General features: G+C 41.8%; 1 protein-coding gene across 11 annotated transcripts in view; it reads right to left on the bottom strand.

Moving 5' to 3' along the window:
• The window catches only part of ptprt (protein tyrosine phosphatase receptor type T), a 651,792-nt gene that overhangs the window by 127,984 nt on the left and 496,214 nt on the right, over positions 1–27,594 (bottom strand). For 4 of the 11 annotated variants that reach the window (XM_028812019.2, XM_051932510.1, XM_051932514.1 and 1 more), the window contains one exon: positions 6,487–6,516. The exons of 6 other annotated variants lie outside the window; for them this stretch is intronic. In XM_028812019.2, the coding sequence (XP_028667852.1) occupies positions 6,487–6,516 (30 nt within the window). The remainder of the gene's footprint in view (positions 1–6,486; positions 6,517–27,594) is intronic. One more of the 11 variants, XM_051932511.1, reaches the window with a different exon arrangement.

The following is a 27,594-nucleotide window of genomic DNA, read 5'->3' as shown; positions in this document are numbered from 1 at the left end:
CCATCTATCTGTCCTTATTTAGTTCAGGTAATAGGGTTGGTGGGAGAAAAGTCTATCCCAGCAGAATTGGGCACGAAGTAGGAACCACCCTTAGACACAATGCCAGTTTCACTTTATGTCTATATATATAAAAGCCAAATACCACTGAATCACTCATCACAAAATCTCCCGAACCACGAGGACTTGGGACTTGAAATTTGGAATGTAGGTTCACTTTGGCCCATAGGTGCTCGCTAAGAAACGGTTTTAAAAATTTCATGTTCCAAGTGCAAAATTTCTTATACTTTTTTAGACCCGTTTGTATGTCTGTCCGCTTTTCACGAGCGGATAAAAGTTGGACTGTGACATCAGAGTCTCTGTTTACTATTGACATGTGACAGAAAGCCGCTTTGAGGATCCTACGGGATCGATGTGCCTGCTTCGATGTTTGATGAATGGTTCGATGTGGTGAAGCAAAACACAGACATACAAATGCATTCGCAGTGCTTTTATATTCAAGTGTCGCATATTCCCCATCGTAACTGACACGATACGTTTTAAAGGTCTAACATACCATCTTCTGTGCTGTCTTTTTTTTTTTGCACCTTCACAACAGCACCATAATGTACAGCGCTGTATTTGAGCCACAGAGACATAAATTAAAGACACAGTGAAAAGGTGTATTTTGTGATTAAGGTGGAAACTTTGGCTTTAATCTCGAAATGTCCACTTTAACCTCATAGTTTATCGTTAAAGAACTACTTGACGGATTTAGATCAGGGTTTTTCCTATAATTTGTTTGAACATTTCGTTGATTTTGCGACTTTCTCTTTGCGCTAAGTATCATAGTTCGTGTGTGGTACCGATTTATTAGTGAGAATCCGAGAGAGACTCATCAGGCTGCAAGGAGGGGGGCGGGGTGCCCTCCTCACCCACGCGTCTGCCTTGGGGCATAACCTTAACTCTGCTTAGCTAGCGAATGAGAGAACTACTTAACAGATTTAGATGTTTTATTTTCTATAATTTGTTTGAGCATTCCGGTTTGATTTTGCGACTTCTCTTATTGCGCTAAGAATCATAGTTCGCTTGCAGAAGCAATATATTCACGCAACTCCAAGACAGAGGCTGCAGGCCGAGGGGAGGCGGAAGAGTGACGTCAGGAGTAGAGAGCTGGGCAGGGCCCTCCTCACTGTCCTGTTTCACTAATACGCGGGCAAAGCCATGCGGGATGGCTAGTACGGTATATACCTAAGTGCCATGGAGGAAAGACGCGCTTCCCAGCGTGATGAGAGAACGGATGGACTAGCAGAAGCCGGATACCAAGTGCAGTTCCATCCCCCATATGACAGGTGGCAGTGGTCCTCTCAAGGTATTCCAATATGGTCACCCACAGGGGTGCATGGGAGTTAAAGTCTGGAAATCCAACCATGTCAGCAAGAGCGGCATTTAGGGGTGGCAAGTGGGATGACCCGCGCCTAAGGGGGCCCTGCTCTTGAGGTCAGCATGTCCTGTTAGAGAGGATTTGTCAAGTTATATTCTCCAGTTATATTTCGATAACGTTTTCATGCTATCTTGCAAAAATTTAGCCGAATACTGTAATGAGAAAATCCTGTGTATGTCAACATTATTTTTATTATACAGTCTACACATACCGTTAACTGACCCCCTGCGTAGGGTTGGTTAGACCTAAGCCCCGCACACCCCTAAGGCTGCATCTGCCTGTCAGGGTCCCAAGGTGTCATCAGAGGGTACTGTCAGAGGAGGATGTCACTGGTTCCCACGTGATTGAGAAGTGCTTCCAATAGGTCGCACCATGGTACCAGAAGCATTCCCAGATCCTGCTTAAAATGGGGCCCACCACCTTACCTCGAAGAGTCCGAGTCACATTCTCCAGAAGGAGGTGGGTGGAAGGAGAGAAACTTGTGATTGTGTAATTATTGGCTGAGTGTGTTGTCTAAGATACTGCGTGTAATAAAAAAAGTCCTTTATTGGAACCCGGGACTGTGTTGGGCATTACTTAGTCTGTGTTTTTGGGGCTAAGTGGCACCCTCTATTGGTTACAATATTTATGTAGTTATTTAGATTATTAAAAAGACTTTACAAGTGATTACACATCATATTGTTCATGATGGTGTATCACTAAAATGTGAAAAACAGGGAAATTCAATCAGGGCGAAAACTCTTGGTTGAGCAAATTTGACCACAAACTTGCCGGATCCCATCTGGAAGCCCTGGGATGACACTCGCTGAGGAATAGGCAGCAGATCCAGCAGGCGTACATTTCTAGTGATTGCACATATAATTAAACTACTCACTGTGCAGACGGGAATACTAAAGATGACTGTTTTGCATACAGTGTTATTACTTTATTATACATGCACTGTAATTTTACAGAGAAACACAGTTATTGTATAATTACGTGCTGTTACATGCTAATCAGCATCATGCAAAAACCAGTGTTTTTGCCAAATGAATTCATGACTGAGATGTGTTTGTTGGCCGAATGAATGCCAATTAACAATTTTTCATGTTTTTAGTATTCAGGACATTAATTCTTGATTTTCCGCACAGCATAAGCAGGCTTTTAAATGGGTTTAATAGAGCAGCATTGATTAAGGTTAGATTCATTCACTCATTTACCTGGCTACCTATTAATTATTCATTCATGTAATGAATAGTTTAATGGTTAATTAATTAATCTAATAAATATTTAAGTTTGCATTTATTTTTTCATTTGAATGAATATGTTAACTCTTTATTTTTTGTTATCCTTTGACTTGTTCTTCCCTTATTAATTTCTTGATTTTCTATGTCAGTATGTCATCCATACATTTCTCATCTGATTATACATTTTGGAGTACTGAGAAGCCTGACAGCTTTTGGCACAAAGTGGAAACCAACACTCTGGAAGGGTCCCAGTCTACCACTGGGCAAACATAACCATTTAAGTGGACCAGTTCATTTAATTGGCCTAAATTTTGAATGTGGAAAGAAAGTGTGCAGAGAAAAACACATTTCGACCCCGGGAGAATGGGCCATCTCCTCACAAACAGTGATCAGGACAGAATTTGGAGCACTTAGGGAGCACTTAGGGAGCAATGCATAGGTGGCTGTGTTTCATGCAAAGTTTGTATTTTATTTTTTGGATCTGTTCATCATAGGTGAGAGGGAGCAAAATCAAATTCTGGGTGCAATGTAAAAAACACTTTAAATGGGAAATATGTCTTCAACAAGGCTCTCACTCACACGCATTATTCACACATATTCACAAATTCCAGTGAGATAACCATTTCTTCATTATACTCATCTCTTTCACTTTAATTTGCTTTTACTAAAATATGAATGTCTGTCCAAGTACTGTTTTATTCACAAACTCCATTGTTTCTAAATCTATCCTAAATTCATATATATTATCAAACCCAGTTAATTAGTCCTACTGTACATACAAGAGCATGTCTTGGTATATTCAGGCGCAAAGAAGAAACCAGCACTGGCACTGGGCTGAGTCAGTCAGTCATTGTCCAACCCGCTATATCCTAACTACAGGGTAACGGGAGCTAATCCCAGCCAGCACAGGTGGGAACAAATCCCGGGCAGGGCGCCAGCCCACCGCAGGACACACACACCCACCCACACACCAAGCACACACTAGGGACAATTTAGGATCGCCAATGCACCTAACCTGCATGTCTTTGGATTGTGGGAGGAAACCGGAGCACCCGGAGGAAACCCACGCAGACACGGGGAAAACATGCAAACTCCACGTAGGGTGGACCCGGGAAGCAAACACAGATCTCCTTACTGCAAGGCAGCAGCGCTACCACTGCACCACCGTGCTGCCCACTGGGATGAGTGCCACTAACTTATCTATTTACTGAAGTATTTGTCTATTTATTTTTGTAGTCTGATCGTCGTTCATTCTTTCATTCATTCAACATTTCAGATTCCATCCTGTTTATCCAGTTCATGATCCAACAACATCAAATTCAAGGCTGGACCCAACCCTGAATGGAACAGTCCTAGTCTATCAGCTTTATATTTGTTAAATTCTTTTGTATTCTTACATTCGGATGGACATTCATTCATTCATTCTTTCAGCTCATTTTGACTCATTCACTTATTTATTGCATGTACTCTTTCTTTTCTAGCTTACTGTATTTTCTCCTGAATTCATGTCCTTTTACCAGTAATAATTCATTCATTTCTGTGAAGTGACTAGATGGCTACTGCATTAATTTCTCACTTCCTTTATTCACCATTTCATTTTGCTGCTTACTCATTCATTCAGTAATTCTGTTCCTCTGTTCAAGTACGTTATGTGGTATGGTGCCACGCACATCGCATGGGAGGCCAACTTAAGGGTTCAGGTGATGGTAATTACCCACTGAAAATGGAGTTGCCGCTGTGGACTAATGCCATCTCTCTTCCTCCTCTAGCAAAATGGCCACTCCACTGCTGATGTCACTTCTGTTTTCCACCCTCTTGGACTTGCCCTTTCCTGCCAAGTCACCACATAACCCAGAACTGGCCATGTTGGATTCAGTCTGAAAAGATACCTTCACCACTTCTTGCATGTATCTTTGTGTTTTTGATTCTTGCAGTTATACAGGGTCACCAAGGTGGTGCCCCAACTCTTTAACGTTGTTGGGTCTCCTCTTTATGGTGGTAAGAGCAATTTATTCATTAATTTCCTTAATTAATGCTGAATTCAGTTATTTATGTAGTTGCTTTTTTTACTCTTCTTCATGTTTGTTAATTTATTTATTTATCTATTCGGTCGATTGTTGATTGATAATTTGCATATTTCACTTTCATGCAGTCGCACATTCAAAATTTGTTCGCTTTGCTCATCAAGTCTTTAATTACTTTTCTTTCCTTCTTATTCACTTTCTGTGGTGTCCCAGAAGTGCAGGCGACGGCAAATTAAATGAGGAGGCACATAAAGAAGTGGTTTGCGTAGGTCGAGATTTTTAATTAACAGCATGAGAAAAAAATATTGATCCTCCTACCCATCAACTTTTAGAACTTGCTTTTGATTTTCAGAGGCTATAATGACAGTACTAGACACAATGCAAGATTCAAAACTGGACACCCGTCCATCACATGGTAGTCTCGGTGGTGTCCCTTCCATTTACAGTCAGTCAACCTAATGTGTAAGTCTTTGGGACGCGAGTGGAAACTCAACTGCCAAGAAAAAAAGGAAGTCAAGGAGAACGTTCAAAATACTCATAGCTCGTGAAACGCTTGGGGCCTTGTCACTGAGACCAAGTCAGTGGAGTTTAGAGTTTCAGCCCCAGACTGCCAGCCACCTGCAACTTTGTGCATTTGACAAATAAGAATAGGCGAAGAGGGCACCATTGAGTGGCAAATAAACAAAGCGTTGTGAAGAGTTCAATTTAGTCAGGACTGCATAAGGGCACAGGGGATGCAGCTGCTACCTCATGAATTCAGCACCTGGTCACTCATCCATAAAGATCTTTGTATTTAGTAGCTGGTAATTCCAAATTGGCCTACATAAGATTAACAGGGGTCTTGTATGTGTAAGCAGACCCTGCAACGAACTGACTCCCTTGTCCAAGCAAACAAAGCAATGGTTTCACACATAAAAATCAACTTCAAATGTCTGTTGCTGCATGGTGTGGCCTGTTTGTCATCTCTGGCAGCTGCTCGGGGGCAGCTTGACGGCCAGAAGGAATACCATGGTGGTCCGGCTGCCTGGCTGTCTTCATGTGGTGGTGGTGGTGGTGGTGGTGGCGGCAGTCACAGTAATCTGATTCATACCTCTTGTCATTGTAAGTGCCGGTATCCTTCTAGGCGAACGTTGCCGTAGGCACATAAGCTACGTGAACATGTTCAGCACTACGATCAACTGACGCTGGCACCTCACTTTCGTTTTCGATCTCTGTCTCCAGACCACCTGCATCAAAATCAGAGTCCGACAAGTCAGAGACAGATTCAGTGATAACACACAAAATGTCACCGGCGGAGTATTTGGCTTCGGTCTCTCGCCAGACATCGATGCCATTTTAGAGGTTGCTTGCTCTTCGCTGCTCATTCAAGGTCAAATCAAGCAAGCTAGCTTTCCTTCTAGAAAAGAGAGTGAAACAGTGGATTGCCATCCTCTGCCCCTGAATTTCGACAAAAGTCGACATTTGCCCTGAAAGAGTTCAACAAATGTGACTATGCTGTATGCATGTACTGTAAAATGCAGTCAAAAAACACCCAACAGCCAATGTTTGATGAACAGCACAAGTTGTCTCACCAGGTATTAAATTGCTCTGTTCCACATTCTTCTATTTGCAATTTCCCCACCCAAGCCAGCAATGCTGCACATATACAGGCCTCTTACCGCAGGAGACTCCATCTATAGAAGCCTGCCAAGGACCTCTGGGAATACACCCCTAGTGTGAGGAGTGCATCAGATTTGACATCCATATGCCCAATAATGCAAGAAACAAGGAAGAATGAGCTGATTAGCACAAATAGCTTCTGCTAATGTCTACTTACAGATAGTAAGAGTAGGAATGAGCATTTCTTCTGAACCATCAAGAGTTGCCAATGGGATAAATTGAGCCAGAAAGAAAAGGACAAACAGATTTATTAGTTACCATTCAACCAAATGGCTCCAGAGCACATGGATTTGCTCATCATACAGAGACAGCTTAGTTTCCCTTTACCAAAGCAGCCACTGGCACCCTACTGGGCCCATGTGCCCTGCCTCAGTCAACATGCATGGCTTCTCATCTCATTTGCACTTCCCATTTTTAGGTGAGTCAGTGATAGCGGGGAGAGACACAATAGCAACAAGGTAGGGCGAGTGCTCAGCTGCCCTGCAAATCCCGTTTAGATCACCAGAATTTCCTGTTGCTTTCCTGGCCACCAACATGCAGACACCTACAGTACATTCATTCAGTGTAAAGGTGGAACTTTGAACAAAGGGGACAGTTGTGAGGGGAGTAACTGGGTGTATAAGACAAGCAGGAATCTTTGATTTTAAATGTCATAATCTGAAACAGAGTTGCATTATGGGGCAACTTATGACACAATCATACTGAATGCCAAATACTAAAAAAAAAATAAATCAATAAGGAGATGGAATGAAGGGAGTTTGAATGAAAAGGGAAATGTTCAGTATGGGTAAGATGAAGAAGAGTGAATCTAAAAGTCTAGGTGTCAAGATTGGAATTGAGTTAAGGAGAGGGAATGGTCCAAGGGGACATGGAAAAACACTCGCTGATTTAAGATACTTGAATAAAGTGGCGTTCAGTAACAAGGCGTCAGTAGATTTGGAAAGAAATGGTAGACAAGACAGCAGTTGACAGCTGCAGAGAACGTATGGGATGGTCTGGGATGTTACAATACACCTGGCCTACAAAGAGTAATAATACCTAGAAACACTTTCTCCCAATTTACTGGTAGATTTGTAAGTCGGAATTTTCCATAGATGTCTCAACAGTATTCAAAATAAATAAACAAATAACTATATTTAAAAAACAAAATGCAACAAGTCCCCTGTTCTCTTACAGTGTGCATTTTTTAGTCGTTCTGTTGTGAAACACTATGAAATGCGTTTGGCTCTAGAATATACGGCAAATATGGTGACTCTAAATTGGCCCCCATGTGAATATGGATGTGTGCCCCACAGTGTGCTGGCATTCTGTCAAGGTCTGTGTTCTGTCTTGTGCCCAGTGTTGCCAGGCTTTAAACCAAGCATTAAGTGGTGTATACATAAATGTATGTATACATTTATGTATACACCAATGAAAATACTTCATCATAACTATCAAGTGTGTGCTTTAATCCCTTCTGGAATATGTGCAGCTTGGCAGTTTGAGTGAGTGTATAATTGGCATGACACTAAATCTCCATCATGCTGTATGATTTGCCCTAAGCAGCAGCACTCAAATCAACTCAAATTCCATACCTCAAGACTGGATCTCTTACAAATGGAAGTAACAGTTGACATATGCTTGGTGGCATTTCAGATTTACATTATGCTTTTACTTAGTTGGAAATAATGAAAACAGTAATGTAAGACATACTAGACTGTTGCTGTGTATTATTGCACGGACAGTACCTTGATACTTTAAAACACAAAGAAGTCTGTTTCACTTCTCAGATTATTATTGTAGGGCAGCTCTTTCTTAATGTTAAATGTTTCTCTGATGTACAGTTACCTCCTTCAGCATGTACTGGTAAAATAAATGTACAGGTTGGTATCGTACAGACATTTACTAGCACAGAATGTTTTAATGACTTAATAAAATAAGGATGGGCGACATGGTGGCACAGTGGTAGTGCTGCTGCCTTGCAGTAAGGAGACCAGGGTTCGCTTCCTGGGTCCTCCCTGCGTGGAGTTTGCATGTTCTCCCCGTGTCCGCGTGAGTTTCCTTCCGGGTGCTCCAGTTTCTTCCCACAGTCCAAAGGCATGCAGGTTAGGTGGATTGGCGATCCTAAATTGGCCTTAGTGTGTGCTTGGTGGGTGTGTGTGTGTGTCCTGTGGTGGGTTGGCACCCTGCCCAGGATTGGTTCCTGCCTTGCACCCTGTGTTGGCCGGGACTGGCTCCAGCGTGACCCTGTGTTAGGATATAGTGGGTTGGAAAATGGTTGGATAAAATAAGGAGAGTGGGTAGTCTTGAGGACCAAGCAGATCAATTCCTGTTTAATGTTTGTATGGTCTCCCATTATTTATGTGGGTCCTATGAAAGTTATGGGTGGAGCGGTGGCTCTGAGGCTAAGGATCTGCACTGGAAATCTGAAGGTTGCCGGTTCGAATCCCGTAAAACGCCAAAATTGACTCTATTTCGTTGGGCCATTGAGCAAGGCCCTTAACATGCAATTGCTCCATCCTGGGGATTGGTGGCAGAATTGGCACTCCAGCTACCATAAGACCTCACACTGGTTTCATTCCGTCTGAACTAGTGTGGTGCTGAGGTGTCATGTGGTGGGTGCGGCAATGTGCTGTATCAGCGCAGGCTCCTAACTTCTCCTTTCTCTTGATGAAGATGAAAGTTAGGTTGGTTAGTGGCTCTATGAGCAGATGTTGATGTGCAAGTGAATGTGACCTGCAATGTCTTGGCACCTTACCCAGGCTTGATTCTGGCCTTGCTGTCAAGATTCGAGACCCTTTAATGGTGAAATCAAGAAAACGGATGGATTACACACATCTGCATGATTATTTCTTTAGAGGGGAGTTTTTGAGGAATCATAAAACAAGTAAAATGTGTGTATAAGTTACACAGATAATGTCCAATGCTCCTGGTACAAGGTTAATCATATACTTTTTAACATTTTTTACTCATTTAGAAGGGAATGCAACTAAATCAGCGGTTCTCAAACTGTGGAGCAAAACAAAAAAGGGGGCGTGAAGATGTGAAAAAAAGAAAACAAGAATCGAAAATATGAAAAATACATCTATTGAAACCAAAACAAATGAACTTAAACTATATTCTGATACTAGAAAAATAAATATAGAGTTAGATAAATGTCGATAAAAGTTAAGTAGTGTGAGGAATGGCCGGCCATTTACCTCTGCCAGTACCCCCAGGCCGCTAGATGGAGCCCTCCCTGTAGCATGGAAGTGCCCCGAAGACCAGCAGGGAATTATGGACAATGGAGTTTTTATTCCCAACCCTGCTGGACACCATGGGGCCCACCAGAGGACGCTGCAGGGAGGCTCAAGGACTTATACGTGCCCTATAACCCGGAAGCACATCATAATCATATGACCAGAGGGAACGTCGTGTTTCCGGATTGAAAAGAAGGACTTTTTATCTGACCCGGAAGTAAGATGGGAAACACTTCCGGGTCAGGGAATATAAAAGGACGATGGGAGATCCCAGACGTTGAGCTGAGCTGGGTGGAAGGGTGGCAACGCATCTGGGAGTGGAGGATTGGTTATTGTTTATTGGAATTATTATTATTATTTGAGTATTGTGGAGTGGAGGGTGCTTTGTGCACATTTATTATTATTATTATTATTATTATTAATAATAAACTATTATTTGGACTTTTATCTGGTGTCTGACGTCTAGTCTGAGGGTTCAAGGGGTCACGGAGACCTTAATCTGTCACAGTAGGTATAATAAAATATGCATCTATGATATATCATTAATTAAAAAAGAACAAATTGGTTTTAGTGGGCTCCTTTCAAAAAAACGTTAGGGGGGTGCTATTAAAACTGTTATGAAAACTCGGGTCGCAAATGTTGAGAAACGCTGAACTAAATGATACCATAAGATATCCAATTTAGGGTGGCAGAAGGGGCCCGAGTCTATTTAGGCAGCAGGGGTTCAAAACAGAAAACGAATTGGGTGTGCAGGTTACATTAACCAGTATTTCAAAATTTATGTAATATTGTTTTACACACAATACGTGTAATTGTTTTCACCATGCTTATTGTATTGTGTTTTTTAAAATAACAAAGAGAGGAAAAGAGAATGAAAGCAATACATTAAAATAATTTTTTTGACTTTCAAACATGTGGAAATTTGTATTTCGTTAACAAAAAAGCAACAAGTAAATGATAAGAGGGCAGATTGTGAAGATGACAACAAACTAAATACAAGTAAGGCTGACGTGTGTGTAAACTCTGCAGCTGGAAGTCCTCATTAATTCCACTCCCAGCCCAGTTTCACTGTTTTATGTATCAAGTTCAGAATTCTGCACATAATAAAGCATGAGCAACGATGAAGAACTGAAGAAAGTGTAGTGAATGTTTGGTTTTATCTACTAAGAAAAGTGTTCTAAAAAGGCATCTGGGGCGGGGGTACAACTGTCTGCACAAGGGGGTAGAGTTTAAATCATCTCTCTACATATAAAACCCAATGTCTATCTGTGTGTCTGTCTGCTTTTCACGAGAGAACTACTTAACGGATTTAGCTCGGGTTTTTTTCTCTAATTTGCTTCAACATTCTGGTTGATATTGCCACTCCTGTCATTGCACTAAGAACCATAGTTCACTTGCAGGAGCGATAAATCCGAGACAGATTCTATGGGCCGAGGGGAGGGGGAAGCGTGACGTCAGGAGTAGGGAGCCGGGTAGGGCCCTCCTCACAGACGGGGCCGCTGGGCACGGCTAGTAGTTCATATGGCATATTCACCTGGTTGGTCTGTGTACTTTTTGGTATTTGAAATTTCATTTCAGAAGCAAAAACAAAAAAACGAAAATGAAAGGAATTTTCAGATTTAGATTTTTGATTAGAGCGGCATGGTGGCGTAGTTAGGTTAGGTGACCCGGGTTCGCTTCCCGGGTCCTCCCTGCGTGGAGTTTGCATGTTCTCCCCGTGTCTGCATGGGTGTGCTCCGGTTTCCTCCCACAGTCCAAAGACATGCAGATTAGGTGCATTGGTGATTCTAAATTGGCCCTAGTGTGTGTGTGCACACGCTGCGGTGGGCTGGCGCCCTGCCTGGGGTTTGTTTCCTGTCTTGGCTGGGATTGGGTCCAGCAGACCCCCGTGACCCTGTAATTAGGATATAGCGGGTTGGATAATGGATGGATGATTTTTGATTAAAGAATAAAATGAGGGGAAAATAAGGTATTTTTTAATTCTATGGTAACAAATAGCAGTCATAAACTTAAAATTACACATTCTTTCCTGGATTTATTTGTGATTCAAATAATAAAAGTGTAATTTAAAAACAACAAAACAGATGCATTTGTGTTGTCTGAAACCGGAAGTACTTCTTTTGTGCGATTTTTGACGACATGTGCGAACAGTCCTCCTCACAACACATCGATCGACAGCCTTGAAGTTACACTGGCATCAATCAGCAAAGAATGGACTATTACATTGTTTTTCAGAACATTAAAAGAGTGACACTCTTCATACCTGGTGGCATGGATCGTGGACTATCTTACAGACAGACCTCAGTATGTGCGTCTCGGGAACTGCAGGTCTGACATTGTGGTCAGCAACACAGGAGTGCCGCAGGGGACTGTACTTTCTCCGGTTCTGTTCAGCCTATATACATCAGACTTACAATACAACTCGGAGTCCTGCCATGCGCAAAAGTTAGCTGACAACACTGCTATCGTGGGCTGCATCAGGAGTGGGCAGGAGGAGGAGTATAGGGACCTAATCAAGGACTTTGTTAAATGGTGCGACTCAAACCACCTACACCTGAACACCAGCAAAACCAAGGAGCTGGTGGTGGATTTTAGGAGGCTCAGACCCCTCATGGACCCCGTGATCATCAGAGGTGACTGTGTGCAGAGGATGCAAACCTATAAATACCTGGGAGTGCAGATGGATGATTGGACTGGATTGCCAATACTGATGCTCTGTGTAAGAGAGGACAGAGCCGACTTTACTTCCTTAGAAGGCTGGCGTCCTTCAACATCTGCAATAAGATGCTGCAGATGTTCTATCAGACAGTTGTGGCGAGCGCCCTCTTCTATGCGGTGGTGTGCTGGGGAGGCAGCATAAAGAAGAGTGACGCCTCATGCCTGGACAAACTGGTGAGGAAGGCAGGCTCTATTGCAGGCACGGAGCTGGACAGTTTGACATCTGTGGCGGAGAGACAGGCGCTGAGCAGGCTCCTATCAATTATGGAGAATCCACTGCATCCACTAAATAGTATCATCTCCAGACAGAAGAGCAGCTTCAGCGACAGACTGCTGTCAATGTCCTGCTCCACCGACAGACTGAGGAGATCGTTCCTCCCTCACACTATGCGACTCTTCAATTCCACCAGGGGGGTTAAACATTAACATTATACAAAGTTACTGTCTGTTATACCTGCCTCGCACTCTCCACCTTGCATTTTTTTTTTAACTTGCACTGTGTTTTTATCACTCTTTAATTTAATATTGTTTTAATCAGTATGCTGCCGCTGGTGTATGTGAATTTCCCCTTGGGGATTAATAAAGTATCTATCTATCTATCTATCTATCTATCTATCTATCTATCTATCTATCTATCTATCTATCTATCTATCTATCTATCTATCCATCCATCCATCCATCCATCCATCCATCCATCCATCCATCCATCCAGGACGAGGACATGATTGCAGAAAAACTGAGTCGCATGTTTCAGGTACTAAATACATTTATTGATGCATGCCTTGTGCCCTGTGTTGGCTGGGATTGGCTCCAGCAGACCCCCGTGACCCTGTGTTCGGATTCAGCGGGTTGGAAAAAGGATGGATGGATGATAATAATTTGAGTTTATCAAAGTGTATCAAAAATGTTTTTTTACAAAGCGGCTGAAATTTTGAAACTTGATCTCACTAACTTGTATTGAAACCAATTTTTGTCACGTATCAAAACTATCATGACTTGAATTCAAACCAGTATATCTTTAATTCTGAGATTTTTAACACAGGTTTTACCTTTTTCCCTATAGTACGTACCAGGGAAACAGGATCACTACCTTAAGCCACTACAATTGAAAGAATTGAAAAGATTTGAAGAGAGATGGCAAAAAATTATTAAACTGGCTAGGAAATAATCTATATATATAATTCACTAAGCCAACAGAACAGGCAAGACAACCATAGGATATGCACGATATAGCCACGCCCATCAACTCACAGAGACCCGCCCACCAACGCTAAGACGATGGGATACGCCGACAACTCACAGAGCCACACCCACCGACAACACAGAGCCACGCCCACCAACTCTAAAACCATGGGATGAGAATGCCTGCCTGCCAGCCTGACTGTTACCAGCATGTAAAACCATCCCAGCTTTTAATTCACAAACTATAACAACTCACCAAACAAGGACACCCTGTCTCTCGAGGCATTCACACTGCCGGAAGACAACCATTGGATACGCAAAAAATAGCCATGTCAGTCAACTCACAAAGCCCAGCCCACCAACTCACGCCCACCAACTCGAGCACGCGTCCACCCATGCTCTCAAGGCATTCACAGTGCCTGCTCATGTGCCCAGACGCAACAACTCACCAACTCGCTTTCATCTCTGCTACAGTACACATGCACCACTGAGCCACGTTGACTTTTCATTATTCTTTTCAGTTTTGGCTGCATTTCTATATATAATCCACCAAGTCGTCCGACCATGGGATACAAACGACAGAGCACCACCCAACAACTCGAACCGATACAGAGACATGCCCACCAACTCTAAGAGCATGGGACGAGAACGCCTGCCCGCCCGCCCTCCTGACTGTTACCAGCTTTCACCGCAATGTACTGGAGTGTAAAAGCATCACAACTACTAACTCACAAACTGCAACAATTCACCAAACACTGCATCAGATGCTTTCTATATCTCAGAAGATATATAGATACTCATTATTCCCCGGCACGCGTCCACCCACGGTCTCAAGGCATTCACAGTGCCTGCTCATGTGCCCGGACGCAATCACTTAATTTGACGCAACACGGGAAACCTCACCCGGCCCAGACACGGAGAGGATTGACAGATTGATAGCTCTTTCTCGATTCTGTGGGTGGTGGTGCATGGCTGTTCTTAGTTAGTGGAGCAATTTGTCTGGTTAATTCCGAAAACGAATGAGACTCCCTACTGCTAAATAGTTACGCGATCACCAAGTGGTTAGCGTCCAACTTCTTAGAGGGACAAGTGGCTTTCAGCCACGTGAGATTGAGCATTAACAGGTCTGTGATGCCCTTGTATGTCCGGTACTGCACGCACACTACACTGAATGGATATATGTGTGTCTACCCATGGGTAAGCTGTTGAACCCCATTTGTGATGGGGACTGGGGCTTGCAATTGTTCCCCACGAACGAGGAATTCCCAGTAAGTGCGGGTCATACACTTGCACTGATTATGTCCCTGCCCTTTGTACACACCTTCACCCCCCTCTCTCTACTACCATGGTCGGGTGACTTGGTGGATTACATATAGAATAGCAACCGGAACTGCAAAGAGCAATGAAAAGACAACGTGGCTCAGAGGTGCATGTGGACTGTAGCAGAGATGAAAGCGATTCAGGTGAGGGGGCAGGCACATGAGCAGGCAGTGCGTACTGAACGATGATTGTATGTTGGTTCATAGCGTGCATTGTTGCAATGTTATTTTTCTTGGTGGTTTATTAAATTACGGATTTTTCAAATGTTCATTTTTTTCCCTGTGCTTAAAAATCATTAAAAAAGCGGAGTGATTATGCGGCGGGTTGGCTAGTATTAATAAATTATTTTTTTGTTATCTTATATATAAACATCGACGTGTGGAAGTGTGTTTGTCTGTCTGTCCGGCCCAGAAGTGCGAGGCTACTACAGCATGAAGCCCCAAGTTAACAAGTCGGAAGAAGAAAGCAACTCTGTTGCCAAAGTAAACCCGCCGAGAAAAGAGAGAAACTCTTACACAATTGAGATGAGCACATCTGCAAAATGGTATCCCTTTTACTTTTCCTCCCACTGCTAATACACAAGCGATGTGAGGACGTCAGCAAAATGAAACCTCCTAGGAGAGACACCCAGAGTAGTTTCTTTCAATTACCTGACATCTCTACATTTCAATTTTTTTTTCCTGACAATTTCAATAGTTTCTAGAACCCCAGGCTTTTTACAGCATGGGCTTACACCACTAGTATCCTATAATGTGCCTACTAAAAAAAGTAATATTTTTAAATTGCAATATATTTATATTACATACTATTCTGCATAATTTTAAAATCATTGCTAGAGCTTAAGTCAGAATTTTCTTTTTTTTTTTTTTTTTCTTTTCAACTTATGGAGAGCTGAGATAATTCCCATTTATTTTGCATGAAGCTGATGATGATTCATTTATAACATTTTACTAGAAAGACTGCGTACTTAATGACTGCTCCAGAGATCTGCAATAAATTATATCTGCCCAGCAGAGTCCGCCCTGCAAGCTGCTGTGTAGCAATGTGAAGTATAATAAAAGAGACCTCAGAGAGCTGTTTCCAGGCTCTTTTTGGGGGAGCTAAACAGCGTAACTAACCTTCACCTGTCATCCTTGTGTAGGCTGACACCCCCAAAACCATCATTTGAGTGCAGACCCTCAAGTGATTGCTTTATAGGCCCTGAGTCTACAAATGGTCTTGAAGGCCTGAGTATCATACATTAGGAAACTCAGCGAAATTTGGTGACTTCTTCTCATTTCGTCATATTTTGTTGTGGCTTCTCAAGGTGTTCTATTGCAATAGCAAATAGCCATTTACTGGAGGACACCATACATAGTGTCGTATACTGCTAGAATTTAAAAGAGACTTCTTCTAAAGAACTTCAATGGACTGGCGGCTGCCCTGTCCAGCGATGGTTTCTACTTTTCATCCAGCACTGCTGAGATTTGTGAGAATGTTATGTTTCTTCTGAAGAAAGTGACAAATTACAGCTAACAAATGTAACTCCACTGAAAGACTAATAAATGGTAAGAAAGAGTCCACAGTTATTTGGTTTGCTGCAGAAGCTGGGTTTCTAATTTGCCGAAGTGAGACAGAGCTGCAATTTAAATCTTGAGTTTGGAAGTGTGCAGTAGTATAACTTTGGATATCTTGTGCCTTCTCAGTTGCTCTGAAGCACACTTGAACAGGTCCATTATGGAGCTGCCAAGGAGTTGACGAGGTTGGATTGCTCCAAACATGACTAGATTGTCTTTATGATTTCACACAGTAATAGAAGGTCTGTCACTGGAGAAACACAGAATTATTATTTCTTCTTCTTTTTTTTTTAACTACCAGTTCAGCCTGACATGTAAAGAACTGAGATATGACTACAGCTTACAAAAAGCCCCAGCATTATCCCATGTAGAATGTACCAACGATTCTAAGTCCAAGACTGCTGTGAATAGGCCTTTAATACCCAAATATTCCAGATTAAAATCTCGCTCACTGAGAAAAAGCATAAAAATTATCTTGTCACATTTATCTCGACAGGCTGGTAATTTACCTGTCTAATTAGAGGGTAACAAGAGACCTGAAAATGTAAGGCGGAGAACTGCCTTTCACAGGAACCCACCCACAAATTAAAATGAATACTTTAGATAATAGGATCCTACACTTTCTTAATAAACCCTTAATATATATAGTATACTGCCTTAAAGAAATACCCAATCCAAAAATTTTTTTTTTATTTTACTTATCCCATGTACTTTGTACTGGTAGCCAAGAGAAAATTTCCATGCAGAGATAAATGTTTGATATATTAACAGCCAATGGTAACCAGTGCTGTCCAATGATACATGATATAAAAATACAGTATATCCATGAAAAAAATGTACTGCATAATCCACATACAGTGCATCCGGAAAGTATTCACAGCGCATCACTTTTTCCACATTTTGTTATGTTACAGCCTTATTTCAAAATGGATTAAATTCATTTTTTTCCCTCAGAATTCTACACACAACACCCCATAATGACAACGTGAAAAAAGTTTACTTGAGCTTTTTGCAAATTTATTAAAAATCAAAAAATTGAGAGAGCACATGTACATAAGTATTCACAGCCTTTGCCGTGAAGCTCGAAATTGAGCTCAGGTGCATCCTGTTTCCCCTGATCATCCTTGAGATGTTTCTGCAGCTTAATTGGAGTCCACCTGTGGTAAATTCAGTTGACTGGACATGATTTGGAAAGGCACACACCTGTCTATATAAGGTCCCACAGTTGACAGTTCATGTCAGAGCACAAACCAAGCATGAAGTCAAAGGAATTGTCTGTAGACCTCTGAGACAGGATTGTCTCGAAGCACAAATCTGGGGAAGGTTACAGAAAAATTTCTGCTGCTTTGAAGGTCCCAGTGAGCACAGTGGCCTCCATCATCCGTAAGTGGAAGAAGTTCGAAACCACCAGGACTCTTCCTAGAGCTGGCCGGCCATCTAAACTGAGCAATCGGGGGAGAAGGGCATTAGTCAGGGAGGTGACCGAGAACCCGATGGTCACTCTGTCAGAGCTCCAGAGGTCCTCTGTGGAGAGAGGAGAACCTTCCAGAACAACAACCATCTCTGCAGCAATCCACCAATCAGGCCTGTATGGTAGAGTGGCCAGACGGAAGCCACTCCTTAGTAAAAGGCACATGGCAGCCCGCCTGGAGTTTGCCAAAAGGCAGCTGAAGGACTCTCAGACCATGAGAAAGAAAATTCTGTGGTCTGATGAGACAAAGATTGAACTCTTTGGTGTGAATGCCAGATGTCACATTTGGAGGAAACCTGGTACCATCCCTAAAGTGAAGCATGGTGGTGACAGCATCATGCTGTGGGGATATTTTTCAGTGGCAGGAACTGGGAGACTAGTCAGGATAAAGGGAAAGATGACTGCAGCAATGTACGGAGACATCCTGGATGAAAACCTGCTCCAGAGCGCTCTTGACCTGAGACTGGGGCGATGGTTCATCTTTCAGCAGGACAACGACCCTAAGCATACAGCCAAGATATCAAAGGAGTGGCTTCAGGACAACTCTGTGAATGTCCTTGAGTGGCCCAGCCAGAGCCCAGACTTGAATCTGATTGAACATCTCTGGAGAGATCTTAAAATGGCTGTGCACCGACGCTTCCCATCCAACCTGATGGAGCTTGAGAGGTGCTGCAAAGAGGAATGGGCGAAACTGGCCAAGGATAGGTGTGCCAAGCTTGTGGCATCATATTCAAAAAGACTAGAGGCTGGAATTTCTGCCAAAGGTGCATCGACAAAGTATTGAGCAAAGGCTGTGAATACTTATGGACATGGGATTTCTCAGTTTTTTTTATTTGTAATAAATTTGCAAAAACCTCAAGTAAACTTTTTTCACGTTGTCATTATGGGGTGTTGTGTGTAGAATTCTGAGGGAAAAAAAATGAATTTAATCCATTTTGGAATAAGGCTGTAACATAACAAAAATGTGGAAAAAGTGATGCGCTGTGAATACTTTGCGGATGCACTGTATCAGTTATGCAGGCACATAAACAACCTGTATGCTTTTTTGCTAAAATATTGTTAAATAACACCTAATCAAATAATCAGTGCACATCATAAACAGGAAACAAAAAGCATGAGAGTCACTTTTTGAATTAAAAACCAAACTCTTGACAAACAAGTGAGTGAGACAGGAGATAAGTGAGGTGTGGATTATGCAACAGATTTCTTTTTATTTATTTTTTTTTACTGCATTGGTCACGCGCGTACACATGGGAGACTCTGGTGATGGTAACTGACCATCAAACCAGAAGTCAGCACTGTGGTCTAATGCCCTCTCCCTTCCTCCCTCAGTAGAATGGAAGACTGACAGCCACACCTCCACTGACGTCACTTCCATTGTCCACCCTTCTGGACCCACCCCTTCCTGCCGAGTGACTATTTTTAACCCATGAACTGGCCAGTTCTCCGTTCTATTCTGAACTTGTGTCTGGAAAGACGCTACACAAATTATCGTATGCCGCATTGTTGTGCATTTCATCAAATTATACAGGGCCACCGAGGTGGTGTCCCACCTCTTTCACTTTTTACAAATGTCATACTTGAGAAATGACTTGTGGTATTATTGCTGCATTCGACTAAAAGTCAGAACTTCTAATTTTCGGAAAATAGAATGTAAACTCGGAATTTCTAGTCGCAAACTCGGATCTGATCGATCTGACTTCAGGTTATGATGTCAATCCAAAATGGCAACGTACATCATGAACAGTGAGTACAGTAACACTTTATAGGTTTAATTTATTTATTAGAAGAATTTACGTTAAATGAATAACCAAAAATCCATAATACTGAATATTAAGGAGGTAAACGTTAACATTACCCAAATGAACAGTAAGAGACTAGCTGATGTTAGCTTGTTACGTGATACTCAATGTCTACTTTGTTATATTTTTAAATTGCAGCTTTCAAGTAGACATAGTACTGTTTATTATGGCCAAGAGTTTACAAATCTTTTTTAGACATGACAACATTCTTTCTTGCATATCAGTTTCTTCTTTGATCCAGATAATAGAACTATTTATTTAGCATTTGTTCCTGAAATACCAGCTTTAATGGATGAATTCATATTTACTTTTTTTTAACGTGAACACGCAGTGGTTGCAAATTATACAATTGTGACTTCCGACTTCTCAGCTTCCCTGATGAATGCAGCAATAAAATCAAGAAAATGGACACACTAGTAACTAGTGTATGCATCGCATTTTACTCTGGGAGATAGAAAACAGTTCATTAATAAGTTAAGAAGGTGAAAAAATGGCAGACAGCTTGCTTTTGCTGTGTTTGCAGTTATTGCTGGCATTGCTGCACCAAATAGACGCATGGGTATGAGAAAGGAGCCAGCAGTGGTGTGACGGTGACTGTTATTTTGCCACACTGCTGGTCCTGATCAATGACGACAATGCTCAGCCCATACCTATAGGCAAAAAAAGGCACAAGGAGATTTCTTTTAATTTTTTTTATTTTTTCCACATCATTTGTTGTTTAACTGCATTGGTCACTATTGCTTTCTATAAGATCAAAAACGTTTTTCTCTTTGTTCTGCAGGACCAGGCCAAGGGGATGCCCATGTAACACCTGGCTCTGGCAGATAGATGGTCATTTCTAGAGGGTGGGAATGGACCACATGTCTACCTGGGGGGTTGCCAACCAGGATCCTAGGCTATTTTGTCATGTGGTGGGTACGGTAACGAGCTGTACCAGTGCATGACCCCCAACCTAACCTGACCTGACTTGCTAAGGCAGGAAAACTGTAGATTTAAAAATTATACTTGGGGTAAGTAACATATACAAAAAATGTCATTTTTGGGTTAGTATTCCTTTAACATGGACACAAGAGCACTTCACAATGTCGGATGTAAACTGTTCATGAGCAAAAACCTCACCTGATTAAGAGAAGATATATGAGTGAAGGGGACCAAGAAGAGAGTTGAGTTACATTGAGTCTCAATGCAGGTCAGAGTGTGGACTGAGAAGTGAAAAGTTCTGCTTGGAGACAAACTGGGAATCGCTGAATGAAATGAACTCCCTAATTACAGTCAAACTTAGGGATAGTGAGTAACGTGTCACACACACCCATTGGAGATGGTTTATGGGCTCAAATATTGTTGTTTCTCAGCCAAACCAGGAGATGGCGCTGTCATCTAATGCTTTTCTCCCCTTGTCCCTCTGCAGACCAACCGAAAAGCCCTCCCAGTAAAGTCAAGTTCTGCCTCCAGATGACATCACTTCCGCCTCCCAGAATCCTCCTCCTGATGACCTCACTTCCGGCTTCCGTCCATGAATTCACACCTCTTGCTGTCTGCTACATATAAACAGAACAGCCTTCCTAATGTTAGTCACTTGAGTTGTTTATTTTTTGTTCTTGCCAAACTTTCAGTATATGGGGTGGTCATCCCCAAACTTTTTTCTGCCTCCACTTGTTTTCTGTTACACATGGGAAAAGAAAAGGCCTGGTTTAGAGTTACACTGTGAGTCAGTGGGTTAAATGGGATTAACTAGGAATAAACAACTGATCTAAAATTCCTGATTGGAGTCAAGCTAGGAGTCAGCGATTGAACTGAGACCCCTGATCAAAGTCACTCTGGGAGTCAGTGGTTGACCAGGAAGGGGAAAATCCCTGAACAGGGGGATACTGGGGGTCAGTGGTTTAAACAGAAGGTGAGAAAACCTGGTCAGAGTCACAAGGAGAGTCAGTGGGTAAGCCTGAAGGGGAAAAGATCTGCTCACAGTCAGAGACGATGATGAATGCGAGAGGAGAGTGAGTTGTTGAGTGCCACCCAGGGAGTCACATATTTTTTAACTGTATGCCTCATGTGTTTGCCGCTTCACACTGAGTGAAACTCATTATCTCTACTTGTTTTTGCTCAAAGCAGCGATGCTTTGCTCACTGAAGTCAGAGGAAGTACTGATCCGAGCCAGCGCTCTTTGAGATGCAAAGCTTCTCCTTGGGGTTTCCGTGCTGATTGAGTCGAGAAGACCTGGGTCACAAATCCCCATGTGCACCTGTTGTGCACGTATTACCCCTCGGTGGACTGTGAAAGCTCAGCGGTGGAGTGATATCGATGCAATAAGTTTGCCTTGGGCCGGATGTCACATCTTTTTCTTTTTGTATTTTTAATTTCTGGATTGTGTTCACAGTCTCATTCACGCTTTTGCTGGCACTTGGAATTAGCACTTGGAATGAAAAATCAGATGCTTGAATGCTTTTAGACCAAACAAGCCAAAAGATGGTAAAGTGCTTTTGGCCCATCTTAATTGTGTTCATTCACTGTTTTCCATTAACAAGGCAGAAGAAACATATTAGTTGTAACATGGCAGTAAGAGAGAAAGAAAATACAAAATAAATCAATAAAATCTAAACTAAATGTGAGCTCCTGCTCATCATTTTAATTAAAATGTTTCTGATAAGAAATGTGTTGTTAAGAACGGGCTTCGTTTGAATGACAATGCCATTCCGTGTAAGCTGGACACAAGTTACTGAAGCGTTTCTTTCCTGGCAGCCTTACTTTGCCCTGTTGTCTGGTCATGCTTAAAGCTGCCGTACACTTGTTTACCACAGTTTCCTAATAGACATATGCAATGTTCACATTACAAGCCTCATCGCCCAATTCCAATTTCTTGCTCAGATCGGATGTGCCAATCTTGATGATCCACATTCATAAGTACAAGTGATCTTCATCTAAAGAAACAGCATGCATGTACACACTGATACATTTGTGCACGAGTCACCGGAAACAAAAAATGTGTCACGCGCGTACACATGGGTGACTCTGGTGATGGTAATTACCCGTTGAAGCAGAAGTCAGCACTGTGGTCTAATGCCCTCTCCCTTCCTCTCTCAGTAGAATGGAAGACTGACAGCCACACCTCCACTGACGTCACTTCTGTTGTCCATCATTCTGGACCCGCCCCTTCCTGTAGAGTAACTATTTTTAACCCATGAACTGGCCAGTTCTCAGTTCTGTTCTGAACTTGTGTCTGGAAAGACGCTACACAAATTATCGTATGCCACATTGTCGTGCATTTCATCAAATTATACGGGGTCAGTGAGGTGGTGCCCCAACTCTTTCACTTTTTACAAATGTCATACTTGAGAAATGACTCATGGTATTATTGCTGCATTCGACTAAAAGTTGGAACTTACAATTTTCAGTCTGCGACTCGGAAAATAGAATGAAAATGCACCCCGAACACGGAATTCCTAGTCGCAAACTCGGACTCGATCGATCTGACTTCAGGTTACGATGAAACACTTTATAGGTTTAATTTATTTATTAGAAGAATTTACGTTAAATGAATAACCAAAAATCCATAATAATGAATATTAAGGAGGTAAACGTTAACATTACCCAAATGAACAGTAAGAGACTAACTGTTGTTGGCTTGTTATGTGATACTCAATGTCTACTTTGTAAAGTTTTTAAATTGCAGCTTCCAAGTAGACATAGTACTGTTTATTATGGCCAAGAGCATGCAAATTTTTTTTAGACATGACAACATTCTTTCTTGCATATCAGTTTCTTCTTTGATCCAGATAATAGAACTATTTATTTAGCATTTGTTCCTGAAATACCAGCTTTAATGCTTTAATGGGTGAATCCATATTAACTTTTTTTAACGTGAACATGCAGTGGTTTCAAATTATGCAATTGTGACTTCCGACTTCCCAGCTTCCCTGATGAATGCATCAATGAAACCGACAAAATGGACACACTAGTAACTTGTGTATGCATAACATTTTACTCTGGGGAATAGAAAACAGTTCATTAATAAGTTGAGAAGGTGAAAAAATGGCAGACAGCTTGCTTTTGCTGTGTTTGCAGCTATTGCTGGCACTGCTGCACCAAAGAGATGCGTGGGTGACTGTTGTTTTGCCACACTGCTGGTGGTGACCAATGACGACAATGTTCAGCCCAAATGTATAGGCAAAAAAATGCACAAATTTAAATCTGACCATTCTGCTTTATGTAGTGTAGTCACAAATTGGATATGTACAGTAGCTGATCTAGAACCACATATGAAGAGACTCAAATCAGGTTTAAAGATCGGATTTCTGCCTCCACAGAGCCTGGAAAAATCAGATTTATGTTGCATTTAGGTAAAATATCGGATTTGAGTTCATTTGATCTGGTAATGTGAATGCATTCATAGAATATTCCACCATCATTTTTTAAGCAAAACATAAAAGGAGTAAGGCAAATTACACAAATAAGATCTAATTATAAACCCAACTTAGTTAAGCTGTAATGGTCATGTAATGCCTACGACAGAGACCAGAGTGTCTGGACAAATCATTTTCTTGTTTTTAAACATTACCTTAGTATAAAGATAAGACATTATCAAAGAATGGCAAGAAGCTTTCGCCTAGGAAGACTGTTCTGTGCCATTAAAGAAGCTCCCCAGGGAGATGTGCTCAATTTAAATGATTAGCTTGGTACGCTGCAGAAGATCCATTTTTCATTACTATCCCAAGTTCGATTTACAGTTCATACTTTACATCAGGTTGGCTCATTTTATCATAATCTCAGTAAGAACACACTGTTGGAGTTTCCAAAATGCACAGAGCTAGTGTCCTGCTGCAAACGTTTCTTTTTATTGCCTTGCAATAAATATAATTTTCCCCACTTAGAACCTCTGACTAATAGCTTTTGTTAACAGCATGCAAAATAAGTTCATTATAGCTGGTGCTGCCCAGTTAGTGTGTTGGTTTATGTTTTTACTGTCTGATGATTTGTGGTTAGTTTCATGATCATTTGACCAGGATATTCTAAAGGTGGTGGATTCTCCCGCAGACCAAGTTATAAAAGTTTTTTTAGTTATACAAATAGTAAAAGGAGATGTAGAGTAACACTAATGGAGTAACCGCTGGGGAGAAAATAGTGGAGCAAGCTTCTGTGGCAGACTGAATTCATTGCTATTTTCAATATGATAAAATCTCTTATGGAAAGTTATTAAGGTATGTTATAACAAACAGGGTGCACAACAAGCTAGAGGTCTGAAAAACTGCACTTTGTGTCAATTCTGTTGCTCGTGGTGCTTTCCTACTCTGTTTTCTCTGAGACCTGCAGAAGGATAAGCAAGTGACCAAAATGGATGAATGGACTTGTCTCCAGCTACAGCGTGCCCTCGTAGTAATAACTCACTAAGATGTCCAGGATTACACTGTAAGAAGAATTCATGTAATACGTAACCAGACTTACAGTTGTAGGTACCAGGGTGGATGGATTGGCCTCTTCAACCAGGAGTGACAGTGATTTCTTGCCCGAACAGGAAACCTTAATGGAAAGGATGTGAATGGACAGGCATCCCGGTTGGGTTGGTTACTGGTACCTTTCCTTTCTATCCAGAATAATTCTTTCCCCAGTACACTAGATGGCAAGTCACCTAAGTGCATGCCCAGAGGGTGACTTGGGAGTTGTAGTTCCAATGAGCATCCCTGGAGAGTGCCTAACGGGACACCCAGCGGGTGATGCAAAAAGGAGGAGTCCTTATTTTAAGGAGGATTCGTCTGACCCGGAAGTAATTCTTGGATACCATATGGTGGCACCAGAAGTACTCTCGGGTCAGGTATAAAAGAACCCGCTCAACCACATCCGGGTAAGTCAAAGTCGGATGGCCATACAGAGGGCAACATTTACATGGAGGAATGGAAGGAGGAGAAAGAACTACATAATACCTGTGGCTGAGGTATTTTGATTTGAAGGTACTGTGTTTAATAAACAAATCATTTGTTTGAACTGCTGGACTGTGTTGGGTGTGTTGATGTCTGGGGTTTGAGGCTCAGTGGTGCCCCCTACCAGTTACACAGTTTAATATAAGAAACTAGCTGAAATTAAATACCCGCCGTTGCCCGTGAGGAAAATAAAGTGTTTTTTTTTTTTTTATTGTTTGAGCAAAATATAATTAAAAAAAAAAACACAACTTTAAAAATAAAAGCAAATTAACAAACAATGAAGACTCACTAATGTGCTTAATAAGAGAGTTTCCACTTAATAGTCCAGCAGGTTATATTATAATTACACATAAAATATTTTTATAAAGACACATATTACAATATATGCGAAATGTATTATAATGTAATTTATATCATATATCACCCTTACCTGGAATAACCAAACACAACTTTCTTTCAGCAAAATTAGATATTTAATTTGTTCACAACTATATGTATAAAAACTGGAAGTAAGTAAGCCGACAGTCAGAAGGGCAATCTTTGCTCTCGTGCTGCCACACTGGGCCTGTCAAAATGGGTCTGGTCCCTGTCTAATGGTAGACCCACTCTTCATGAATACAGTGTGCAAGTACTCACAAAAGACCCCTTTCTACTCAGCTCCAAATATTTAGCCATACTACCTCCACCTTCTCACATTGATTATTTGCCAACATTACACTCCCAACTCCAAGAATAAAGCTCCCTGATCAAGGAGAGGCCTTAAAGCTGCCAGTTAGGACCATCTTTGGCCTGTCTTGAAGTGCTTTCTCTGGTAGCCCCAGGTGTTCCTTGCTCCCTAAGCCAAACAACAGAGCCTAAGAGGTATTCTGGAATTATATACCACTAGAGTCCCATTAGCACAGCAGGGATACAGCTTCAGAAGGAAAAACAGAAAGAGAGAGTATTGCTCAAGGACCAGGAGATGAGGCAATGCTCATAGACCAAAATCAATAGATGTCTGTTGTCAAAGAAAAATCAAAAACCAAAAATCTAAAGTTGAAGTATAAGCAAAAGTCTTAACTCCCACAAAGATTCATTCAATAATTAGCATGTGAGATTTTCCTTCCCAATACAGAGAAACTTGGAAACTATTGATAGCTTCCACTTACAGACCATATTGGGTCCAGATAGAAGACATCTGAGAATGGGTCCATCCAGCATGACAATGCTTTGACACAACTCTGTCTGACATATGCAAACATAAGTAATAAGTACTGTGTACTTATTAAGTGTTGTGTATTTTTACACAAATTACACAAAATTATTTCAATTTATCCATCCATCCATTTTCCAACCCGCTGAATCCGAACACACGGGGGTCTGCTGGAGCCAATCCCAGCCAACACAGGGCACAAGGCAGGAACCAATCCCAGGCAGGGTGCCAACCCACCGCATATTTCAATTTATCTGTCCACTTTTTCATTTCTGGGTTGGAGGGTCCTAGAGGTTATCGTGGGTCCTAGGGCCATCTTAACAGCATCATAGGCCCCTGGGCAAAGTAGTGCACTGGGGCCCTGTTTTGATAGCAAAAGAGACACAGGCATAGGCATCAGAAACATTCTGGGCCCCTGTGCTCCTGGGACCCCCAGCCAGTGCCCATTGTGCCCATACGTTAAGACAGCCCTGAGTTCCCAACTGCAACATTTACAAACAGAACACTGCATGGGATTCCAGGATTCTGGATACTCATGTATGCTCAAAATTGACCAATTCAGAATTTTTAAGTAGCTTTACATGCACATCTTTGGAATATACACGGACCTGAGAGAAAATGCATGGATCGATGTAGCTCTACTCTACAACTTTTATTTTGATGTTGGGAAAATTTTTATTTTTTAATAACATTTTGTGTCTGGTTTGTACCACACTATTACACTATATTGCCAGAAATACGTGGACAATCCTCCAAATTACTGGTTCAGGTGTTTCAACTGCACCCATTATTAACAGATGCATAAAATCACCACATAGCCGTGCAAGCTCCCTTGACTAACTTTAGCAATAGAATACGTCGTACTAAAGAGCTCAGTGACTTCAATGGCACTGTCAG

This window comes from Erpetoichthys calabaricus, chromosome 10 (genome assembly GCF_900747795.2).
Source record: "Erpetoichthys calabaricus chromosome 10, fErpCal1.3, whole genome shotgun sequence".
In the NCBI taxonomy this organism is placed as follows: Eukaryota; Metazoa; Chordata; class Cladistia; order Polypteriformes; family Polypteridae; genus Erpetoichthys; species Erpetoichthys calabaricus.
Note: the sequence above shows the minus strand (reverse complement) of the source record. Positions and strands in the feature narration are given on the sequence as shown.